The sequence below is a fragment of the Musa acuminata genome, chromosome BXJ2-8 (assembly GCF_036884655.1).
Source record: "Musa acuminata AAA Group cultivar baxijiao chromosome BXJ2-8, Cavendish_Baxijiao_AAA, whole genome shotgun sequence".
In the NCBI taxonomy this organism is placed as follows: Eukaryota; Viridiplantae; Streptophyta; class Magnoliopsida; order Zingiberales; family Musaceae; genus Musa; species Musa acuminata.
The window spans coordinates 1,758,132-1,769,978 of NC_088345.1; the positions used below are offsets into that span (position 1 = coordinate 1,758,132).

At 44.0% G+C, this 11,847-nt stretch overlaps 1 protein-coding gene across 1 annotated transcript; it reads left to right on the top strand.

Moving 5' to 3' along the window:
- Positions 1-6,511: 6,511 nt before the first annotated feature.
- On the top strand, positions 6,512-11,847 carry LOC103994048 (pentatricopeptide repeat-containing protein At5g65560). Its single transcript, XM_009414315.3, has 2 exons — positions 6,512-8,485; positions 11,480-11,847. The coding sequence occupies exon 1, from the start codon at positions 6,553-6,555 to the stop codon at positions 8,419-8,421; it is 1,869 nt and encodes a 622-aa protein (XP_009412590.2). The 5' UTR covers positions 6,512-6,552; the 3' UTR covers positions 8,422-8,485; positions 11,480-11,847.

Below are 11,847 nucleotides of genomic sequence, written 5' to 3' on the forward strand. Positions count from 1 at the left end.
CTTGTATGTATCTTCCATCACGCAACGCTCGGGCTTTTACAAGTATCAGTCCACAAATTCACTATCTCCAAAAGCCAGAATTCCATTTACTGTGATGCTAAATTTTCACCTCTCAGATAGTCTTTCCATGTCTCTTCGAGTCAGATGTGATAGCTGACAAATCATACTACCTTAGGTGGACCTAAACCACCTGGCACGGCTGGCTGTTTCACAGATGCAGTGGTCAACCAATATGAATTCTCCTGTGTTTATAATAGTAACATGTTCTTGAATTGCATGCCCATATGCATATCCCCAGAACACATAGTAGCTGTAATGCACAGGCACACAACTGATTGCATGTATCCATCAAACAACCAGCCACATCAAAGCAGGATGATGGGTATCGTAATCAAATGAAAGGTCACACACCTAACCAGCCTCCTACTCCCTGGCTAACTACATGCATCAGTTGCTTATTACTACTACCTTTTCGTTTCGAAGCAAGTACTTCTTGAGAGAGAGAGAGAGAGAGAGAATGGTTGAAAGGGGAAGTGCAAGGAGCCAAGCCAAAGAGAGTCGTCGGCGACGTGGCCGTACGAAGGAGAGATCAGACCACAAGAATCCTCCTCAGTGCTTCCCCGGAGGGAAGGACGAGGAACAGAGTGAACCGGCTGCTGTCGGTTTCGTCCGGTTGCTTCACGCGCGTTTGGGGGCGTCTCTAGCCGCCCACGAGGCACCGAACTGCGTGTGTACAACTCATCTTACCACCGGCCATGCCCCGCCTCGGGCAAGACAGGGAACAGTAACGCCTTTCCCATTACACGAAGCCAGGTGGAACTGGAACGTCTCTATCTCTCCCTTACAGAGCTTGATCATATTTGGACCGTCCGTGACCAAGGGGCCCAGTCATGTTTTGCTGTGATGGGCATTTGGATCTTGCTCACGTGGGTCTCTGTCACTGATGTAAGATCGGGTTACGATATTCTAAGATGACGGAGGCATCGAGGATGTGGCCATCAAAGCTTCGCAAACCAAGAGAGCTCGACGCGACTCACGGACAAGAGGACGGCCGACCGGCGTGACGGACGATTCCAATGAGCCCGTCCAATCGATGGAATTGAGTTGCATGCCTTCAAGTCTTTCCTTTTCTTTTGTGCTCTCCACCTACGGTGTAAGCTTGACGAAACTGTGCCTAATTATTGGAATGATCAAACCATGAAGGCCGCATTCTAATGGCATACACATCTCTGGTCAGGAGAGCAGCAGGTCAATTTCGAGCCAGAAATTTCACGTCTCCCTTCAAATGCAAGTGTAATGAGATCTAAGAAGAAGTCGGTGAAGGAGAGAAAACTCGAATCTTGGGCTTGTTTTGGCGTTCATGGATGTCAAATCCTCCCTAGTCAGAATGCTTGTCGGGAACGCAACTGATCCTGGGAACCTGAATCGCCATCATCCGCGACAATGGGGAGTCTCTTCCGTCTTCCTCGAGGGGAAGGTTCTCTTACCTTGCCCGTCTCTCTCTCTCTACTCGAGTGATCGAGGTCAGGAAGGAGTAAAAGACCTTGGTTCCCTTGGCCACCATGGATTGCGATGTGTAAGTGTTGCTGATGTTGTGGTACAACACTTTGCTTCACTCCGTTCGCTGTCTCTCCCTGTGAATACACTTCGCACATGCAATGATCGGGATCATCTCTCCCACCCTCATGAAATACTCGGTCTATAAATACCCCACCTCTTCTTCTCCTCCTAGCTCTCTGGATTCCTAGTTTTATCTCTTTATCGAGCTCTTCTTTCGTATCTGTAACGCATGCGAAGTGGGTCTTCTGTTGTCTCCCTCATCAAGCCTAGTACAAACTATATATGTCTGTGGCATTTTGCTTCACGACATTTCATGTAGATCAAACGCCAGTCACCGTTTGCTGGTGCAGCATCATGAAGATTCACAAGCTCTCTTATCAGAGAACTCCACCTCGTTCCGGGAGTACTGTGTGATGCTCAGAAGAGAGGCTTGGAAAATGGGAGATATGAGAATCTTGATGATGCTGCATCGGCAGATGCTGACTCTTTTTAGATGCATCAGAACCATCAACTTTGTGCAGATTCAAGGAGAAACAAGTTTTCTTTTTCCCTCAGGTAAAATACTAATTCCTCTCATGTATAGTGCAGGGTGGCTGTGGAGAGCATGTACGTGGGTTACCATCATGCATCATGCATGGATTACGAAGGATGCTTCCGACCATTCCCTGTCCCATCTCCATCATAATCTGTATCTCTCACATATCAGCTTAATTTTCTTGGTTCATGCATTGCAGTAAAATATCTCTCACAATCAATCATTTCTCCATGTTTCCGTACCCCAGTGTCATATACATGCATGGATTTCTTTGCATCTTAAAGTTCAAAATGGAGAGATCTGACTGACTTCACTATCTTCAGCTAATATTGTCATCTATTGTAGAGACAAATGTTATCACACGCCCTCCAGTATAGAATGACAGCATTTGCATGTGGTTTCTTTGTGTTGATCTGTTCTTCAACAATGAGGACAGATTCCACAATTTATTGTATCAGCAGTGAAATGGGATACCGTAACATCAATTTATTGTATATAGTAATGTTTATGTTGATGGATCGAATCTGATTGGAATTGAGGCAAATGCTTGGCTATGAACTTTTGTGTGCTGTCATGCATCCGATTTTTCTAAACCCTACTTTAACCGGTTCTCATTGGAAATAATATGTTTAAAATTAATAGGTGACGAGGGTAATAATTACAATAAGACTTGCGTGACACCCGCTGACGCCCCGCGCCCCTGTTAGGTTGACACGGTGTGACTGACACGGGTCGTAACGCCAACCGAGGCTCATTAACGACTGTTCAGGTTCGACTCCGCACGTTACGCCAATAGCGATGTCAGACGTCATCAGGAGGTACGATCCTACCCCTTGCGGGCAGGCACATCAGGTAACACCGAACTCCCCTATAAACACCCTTGCATTCTAAACGGAAAAGGGGGAGGAGGACACCAACATAGATAACATCCCTCATACGATTATTCACTGACTTGATCGTCGGAGGGGTCGGGTCGAGCTCTCCCGTCCCGACCTGTGTGCAGGGACGAAGGCGAGACGTTTCTCTCCGGGCGCGTTGGCAAGGAACCCCCTCCCGAAGGAATCGGCGACCCGTCATCCAGACCTGAACCAAGCCACGTCGGTCCCGAGGCCACGACTAAAAAGTTGTTTACACCAACAATAGGTGCCATTGATAATCGATAAATTAGGTTATCTATTTTATCATGAACATTTTGGTTGTAATTGCTGTCTTATCAACGTGGGGGATTAATACCAGGCATGACGTGGTAATCAAACAATGTGGCGGAGTTAATGCTTGATTTAGTGTGGACCCCAAGCATGGTGCGGGTGATTAAACGGTGGGGCGAGGTTAAAACGGGTGTCCATCACACGGCTGGGCTGCGTCTGCGTGGGGCGCCCGTGATGTCCTTGTTGCTGTCGGCGTGGCGGTGCCCGGCGTACTACCGACGACCGATGTGACGCCTCAACCGTCACCACCGTCGTCCTCGCATCGCCTCTCTCTCTCTCTCTTTCGATCGTCCTGGCGGTGGTTAACGTGGTCACGAGCCGCGACTTCGCTCGTCGGATTCTGTCGGTCCCCGCGCGAGCCTTCTATGAGTGTGTATGACCGCGTCGGAATCGGTCACCACCGTACTTGCACGTAAGCTGTTTGTGGAATTGTCCGCCCGAATGTAGTACCTTTATTTCGTTTACTGTGGCAACTCATAGAAGCGCACACACCCTCTCCACGAAACCAGAGCGGATAAAGCGAAGAGCCGCAAGCCTTATGGTTTCAAGATCTGGATCTCTTTTCCACGCGTCGATTTGACTTCGCTATGGTCCTCATGAGATTGGATGCGTCCAAGGTTGCCGGACCACCTGCAAGTAGCGTGTAACTTGGTTAGCCGATCACTGATCTCAACAAAAGCATATGATGTTAGTACTGTGCTTTCACATAGGTCCAACAAGTTAGGTCACACGGCCATTGATGTGGATCTGCTTATCGGAGAAGTTACATTTACCTCGGGAGATCGGTTATCCAAATATGAGCATTAAATTTATAATTGACATTACATGGTAGAATTCTGTGGTAATGTTGAAATTTGCGATTACGTTCGATCATCGGATCGATCGATGTGATGGGGACATTCACGGTAAGATTCTAGTGGAGTTGACACGAGCAATTGGCGTCGAGGTGAGTCACTGCAGACGTGACTCACGTGATTGAACCGCGGGGTCAATTTGATGTGGTCTCGGAAGCGTATGCGGCAGCCACCAAAAGAGCCGCTTTCATGTCTTGAACGGGACCAGAGATGAGTCAAGTCGGAATCATGTGTTATACCTGCGTAATTTCCTTTTGTTTTATATGTATATATGTATGTATGCTGGTAAAATCTAAAAACTTAAAAGTGTATATGTAGTCATTATCTAACTTCGATTTAACTATTAGTTGTGATTTTAAAAAATATATATTAATTTTAGAAAGTTCTGTTATAAAAAATAAATGTATTATATTACAATTTTGTAAGGATAAATATATAGGACATCCCATATATATAATCCTAAAATTTACCATTTGTCTCTCCTCTCTATATCTACCCATTACCATGTTTCGTATATAAAATCGTACCTCCATCGTTGAGTCTCTTCGTCTTCTTCCTACTAATCTCTCTCTCTCTCTCTCTCTCTCTCTCTCCTAAACTTGTTTCTTCGCTATCTATATATATATATATATCTCATTCTGAGATTGAACAGAGACAGGAGAGGGAAGGGGGATCCAAGATCTGAGAAGCGTACATGGACGAGGAGTGGAAGCTGTCGAAGGAGAGAGGAAGAATGGTGGTGGTGGCAGAGAGAGCAGGGTCCTTCCTGAAGGGGTCCACCAGCGCAAGGGATGGGCGGCGGCGGAGGCGGCGGTCGACGCCCAGGTCGTTTACGAGCCGGTGCGTGCGTCTAGTCAAGGAGCAGCGAGGCAGGTTCTACATCATGCGCCGCTGTGTCACCATGCTCATTTGCTGGCGAGATTACCCTTGACATGTAGCAGTAGGAGTAGTAGGATAAATATGTATACACTTGTGATCTTTCTCTTGGCAACAACAGGAATCGAAGAAAGGAAAAGTAGCAGCCAAAATATATAGACTATTAACATGCGTTCTTCTCTGTTCATACTCTTCACCTTTGCTTTGGTCTGACTCTGGATGGATTTCTGAGGCAGCTGTGGTTGTTGTTCGTTACTCCGTTTCCTGCTTCACCGCAAACTGCAATTAGCTGTGAGCTCAAATCAGGGAAGGAGAAGAGGAGAGAGAGAGAGAGAGAGAGAGACTGTGCTCTACGGAGGCTACTCTTCTGGCATCCATTGGCGATCCAGAAGAGGATGGAATGTTAAACTACTACATTAAATTAACTGGAAAAAGGATATTTGGAAAGGATGGTGTGGAATTTAAAGTAGATTCTTCCAGAAAAAACAAATAAAGTATCCAAATTCTTAATCAATTAAAAATAATATTTATATAATTACGAGTGTCTCAAAATCAATTATTAAAAATAAGTGTACTTTTCTTCGTTCTACTTATTTTTTTTCACAAACCAAAAAAATATTACACAATTATTGAATCAGGCAAATTATTCGCGTTTCCTGTTAGTTCGAAGACTCATCGACCGCGTGTCGGTGGCCGATTTCCACGTGTGTCTTTATACATGCCGTTCCTTATCAGTCCTCTGGGGTCGTTGGTAGGAGTTTGGACGGTCAGGATGAAGGCCGCTTTTCCTCCATCACGTGACTACACGAATCTTAAGACATCTCGCTGTGGGCCGTGTTGGGAGGCCGTACGGGAATATAATATAATACTAACTGCGGCAAAGCCTTGGAATCAATCTTATTAACCCGAGTCAGACCCTGGTTCGGTCTACGGTGGCAAATCGACGGAGCCAGGGGACGCCTAACTCGTGGGGCCCGGTCAACACGCGACCGACGCAGCTGTCGACGCTGTGCCCGTGGGGCCGCCCCCCGTTTGGCGAGGTAATTCTTTGGGTTCGGGCGCACCTTCACGTGCGGGCCCAGGCCCACCCCACGTGGTGGAATTATGAGACAGCGACCGGCTTGGAACCAAACGTGGACCGAGTTTGCGGTATGGGTTTGATCTTTATTCCCCGGTTGAGATCGAAGGAACGATTTGGGTTGCGAGACACATTTAGCACCGGACCGGATCGAGTAGAGTCACATTCGAATCACCGAGCCGACCGCGTCACACTCACTATTAATGTTTGTAATTATTTGTTAAATAGATTGGATTTTCCTTCTTTTACTTTTCAATCCATTAAAAAATTCATATTGAAGAGAGAAATATATGCACCTCTCCTTTAAATCACAACCGTTCGTTATTTGATGAGATCGAGAGAACAGTGAGATGGACGACTGTGGAGCAAACCTTCGTGACCGTGTCGAAGGCATCGACGTCATACACACTATTTTTACAATTTTATCCTATCGCGGGGTGTATGTGCAAAAAGACCAGCCGGAGCTCCACCAAATTAGGGTCCATCGAGCGGCGCCCACAATGGGCCGCTGCTACCACCGCCGCAGCCATCGGTAGAACAGACGCCGCCCTCAGAACCCTAGCACTCTTTATGCATGGCGGCCCTATCAAGGCCGTCGACGGAAGTCGCCTTATGTCCGCCGTGGCCTGCGAATCTTTCGATTGGGCGCGTTCTTCTCCCTCCCGGACAGACGACGAAAAAGAGGAAACCGAAGAGGTTTCCTCTTCTCGCGACGGAGTCTCCAAAGATCCCTCCACCCCCGGCGAAGAACTGCACGTGAAGTTCTCCGAGGCGGTGCTCAGGTTCTCCAGATCGGGCCGCGCTTCCGTCCGGGAGGTCGGCTCGCGACCCGCCCGGTTCCGCGCCGCTTCGTACAACAAGCTGATGAAGGCGGTCGCCGAGGTCGGTTCAGCGGATGACGTCCTCAGACTGTTCGGAGAAATGAAACGGTCGGAATGCCAACCCAACGTTCTCTGCTACAGCACCGTGATCAACGCCCTCTTGACGGCCGGTCGCCACGAGGAAGCCGAGGCAACGTTCGAGGAGATGATCTCCTCGGGAATCAAGCCTAATTTGTTCTCCTACAATATCCTGGTGAAGCTGCACGCCTGCTGCACGAAAAAATTCGACTTGGCATACAAGGTCATCGCGATGGTGAAGAAATGTGGACTTTGTCCCGATTCGACTACCTACTCGACATTGATCACGGGGCTTTGCTCGGCAGGGAGGATCGAGGAGGCATGGGGCGTATTGGACTGGATGCTCGAGGAGAATTGTCCGCCCACCACCCACAGTTATACACCAATCGTGCAAAGTTACTGCTTTGAAGGGAAAATTGAGCCAGCCAAAAGCTTGATGGCTACCATGGTGGATGTTGGTTGCACTCCGAGCACAGCGACATATAACATATTGATCGGAGCGCTTTGCAGAGCCGGCAACTTTGATGAGGTTGAGAAGATTCTGACAGAAAGCGTACACAGAGGTTGGAAACCTAATGAAATTACTTACAATACATATATGGATGGACTTTGTAAGAGTGGGAGGACCAAAGAAGCATTCGATCAGTTGGAAGTTATGTTGGGGATTGGATTATATCCTACTGCTTTCACTTTGAATATTCTTCTCAATTGCCTTTGCTGTGATTCCAAGGAGGTTTTGGTGGCTAAATGTTTGATAGAGAGGAGCTCTGAGCTGCATTGGTATGTCAGTGTTGTTGATTACAATGTTGTGATGAGCGGACTCCGTAAGGCAGGACACTGGGTGGGTGTTATCAAGCTCTTTACAGACATGGTAAAAAAGGGCATCACTCCTAATATTAGGACTTTCAACATTGTGATCCATAGCCTTTGCCATGGAGGAAAACTTCACATGGCAGTTTGTATGATGAATAGTGGAGAAATTATTGCAAACGTGGTGACATATAATACTCTACTTCATTGGTTTTACCTAGATGGAAGGATAAATGAGGCTCAACATCTGTTCTCTTTTATGAGTGCCAATAACATTTCACCAGATGGAATTACCTACAATACGATGATCGATAGTCTTTGTAGAGTAGGCAGGTTTTTGGAGGCTACTGACTGCTTTATCAGATCCTTGGAATACAGATTCTCAACTGATCTTCTTCTCCGTCTAATCCACAGGCTGGTTAGAAATAGAAGGTTGAAGGAATTGCTAAAGCTATTTAAAGGAATTGAGAAGCACAGTATTTCCCTTGACGTTCTCGTTTTTGACTCGTTAATTAAAGCAGCCTGCAAGGAAGGTTTTTGTGGAAGCACAGAGATCTATGTACTTTGCCTAATTCTGGATAAAATGCTTGCACGGAGATAGTGTTGTCTTAGCTGTTGCTCTAGACATTCCTCAAGCTGTGATGGTCTTGAAATCCTGAACTTAGGTCAGGTGAATTTTTTCTTCGATACGGTATAAAGCAACAACTAAACCAACTTTCGATTTCATCAGCAACAACTTTAATGCTGTTTTATAATTTTGGCCTCCATGATAAGCTTATTATGCAGTATAATTCGACACCTATTTATGGATCTATACTGATATATCTTGGCTATCTTGGTGTGAAACATGAAAAACAGTCAGTATTCACTTGATTGGTGCTTTTACTAGGAGACATTCTGTAATTAATTTCTTTATCTTATATTCATTGTTGTTATGTGTTTTCTTATGATTTTTTTCTATTATAATCGCTGCAAAAATGCACATGTTTTCTGTATTAACTTTTTTAATGTTCGTATTAGTTTTGAGCTTATAGTGCTTTGTGTGGAACCTGCATGTTGAGTTATATGTAGCATTTTCAGTAATAATAAACCTCTTCAGTATAATATTATATATCAGAATTATTTACACAGAAACACACAGAGAGAGTTATCGGCAATGCTGCTGCTTCATCATTCCTTGTAACTATATTGTCTATTTGGTGGTGCATGCTTGCTCCAGAATCTTGCAAGGGACTGATTTTAATTTAGTATCTATCTTAAGTGGTTGGTCAGCAGGCTTAGTTCTATTTACTCGGTTACCATCTGAAATATTTACCTGTTTATCATTCTGTGTCATATTACTTCTTATTTGATAACTCAGAAGCCGCATGTTACATGTAAGAAAAATCATATACTTTATTATATTATGTTCATGTTCTTTGGATTTCTTACATTTTAAACCCTGGAAAGCACCAATTGATAGCTCTGTTATTGAATGTGCCTCGGTGCCATCTCTTGTTCAGGGTAGACATATTGCCTTTTGTATTTGTAATTTACAGTCAATATTTGTAATTTACATTGCCTATCAAGTGTTTACTAAAATAGCTTCTTGTGAGATCTTGAGTTAAATGTTTCCACTAACTCGTATTCTCTTTTGCAGGTCTTTAAGAGACCATAAGAGGTTTCAGATAGGTTGATCCTTTATAGACGGACACTTAAAGAGTGTTGTACGACATAGGCTAAACTAGCTAATTCTATGACAGAATGGCATCACCTAATTGGTTTCTACTTAGAGACGTCCTTTTTTCATCAATTTGATAAAATTACCCTTGATCCTCCATTAATCGTCATTGATCGTTGTCGCCATCCCTTGTTCCTATTGTGAGTGGCGCCTCCTCTCCTCTTCCTCGTTACTCACCCTTACTTATCATAGTGGGAGCAATGGGTATAATAGAGGCGCTAATGTCCTTATTGTTCCGCCCTTTCTTGTTACGACAAGAGTAGTGACTAGGGTGGTGAAGGCAACAATAAGACGATAAAGACCCTCGCCACTAGCACCCTCGTTGGCTTACCCTTTCTCATTGTGATGAGAGCAGTGATGAGGGCATTGATAGGTAGATTCCTTGTTTGACGAGAGCACCCTCTAATAGAAAGACTAAAAGTCTCGATTCAAGAGAGCGAAGGAAAGGTTTCTCCTAATAATAAACTAGATTCCTTATTTGACAACCTCTGTCGGACCTACGTAAAGTTGAAATTTATGTGTTAGGTACCTGAACAGACTAGGGCTATAGAGTGGTGCTTGAGCTTGGTTCTCCAACCTCGCTCAACTCTATCATGCTCTCACTATCTCCGCCAAAAATGTGTTCCTTCTCAAGGAACACTGCTCTCTTGGCTACAAAGACCTTTTGATCCTCGAGATGATGGAAATAATACCCATAAGTTTCCTTTGGGTATCCCACGAACTTGCACCGCTCTGTCCTCGATTCTAACTTATCGGGGTTGTATCTTTTAACGTGGGCAGGGCAGTCCTAAATCTTAACAACCTTAAGATTGAGCTTCTTCCCTTTTCATATCTCATATGGTGTAGACACTACCGGCTTAGTTGGAACTCTGTTCAGAAGGTAAGCTGCGGTCTCCAGGGCATATCCCCATAATGAGATGGGTAGGTCAATGATGCACTCCAACAAGGTTTGGAACCTAGTTGATGCACCCGAAGGTATTGTACCCATCGGTTGCAAGTGAATATTTAAGAAAAAGATCAGAGTAGATGGAAAGGTAGAGACCTATAAAGCAAGGCTAGTAGCTAAGGGGTATTGTCAAAGGTAAGGTGTTGATTATGACAAAACCTTCTCACCCGCAGCTGTTCTGGTCATGATAAAATTTTCTTTACATTCACTATCTAAATTATCATAAAGTCATGTGCCAATTTTAACATGATTGCTCATTTTTTGTCAAATTAATTATGAAGTCATTAGTTGCATATCTAACTATTTAACGTATCGATAGATTGTCGTCAAGAAGTCAGTAGTTGCACAAAAAATGATTATGATAGAATCTCCACAGAAAAAAAGAAAAATATAAATAAATGCATGGACTTTTCTGAAGCTGTGATGTGTCATTAAATGTCTCAACTATTTTTGTTTCTTGTAATAGGAACCTTGTTTGGGAAACACTATAAAATACATGTTGTTTCTCCTTTGTTCATGTTAAAAGATGCCATGCATGTGGCCAAATTGCAAGGCTATCCGAAACACTTATTGTTCATTATAAATTATTCAGAACAAGGATTTTTCTGCCTGTTTGATTGTTTTTTTTTTTTTGCTTTTCTAATTTTGCTTCTACGTTGATTGGTTTTATTCTTTTCATTTAATCTTCGACGCATCATGCCACAATGTTGTAGCAGGACAAATGCTAGCTTAGTTATTGTATATTTTTCCACTTCGACACAAGATAAAACTAATATGTATGTTCGGAAAACATGACCACTTTTTTTGTCAGTACCATTATACACCACCAATGCAAAATTATGCATTCAAGTTTCTTTCCATGAAATCATCGAGCTGTATCTTTATTAGCAATCAACTTCTAATTTGATCATTAACGAGTAATTGGACAAACAGAGCCATCTGTTATTAGGTTACAACTACAAACACATTAAACTCGGTTTCCTTCTCTTGCAGGTGGGCAGAAGTTGACACGAAAGCTTTGTGCCTCTCTCTGTGTTCAGGCTTGTAATATTAAGCAAGATTTATGTGCAACTCCCTGTAGGCTCAGGAGAGGTGGAGGGTTTGCAACTCTACAGGGAACTACTTTTGTGGTATATTACGAGCAGCTATGCTTGCCCGTCTTTGGAAGTAAGGTTGTTCTCTAATGTCCAATACTTGCCTATCTCATCTTGAACACCGAAGGAGGTTAATATACATTCGGTGAAGGTGCTGATTAGCTTAGCTCTTGATAATTTATCTTAAAATTCATAAGATCTTGGGTTTGAATTTTGCATGTAGCTCTTATCTTTTTTGAGATGATGAGTATTCGAGCCCTTCATCAA

Coding starts and splice junctions, on each gene's coding strand:
- LOC103994048 (XM_009414315.3), top strand. CDS start 6,553: ATGTGCAAAAAGACCAGCCGGAGCTCCACCAAATTAGGGTCCATCGAG.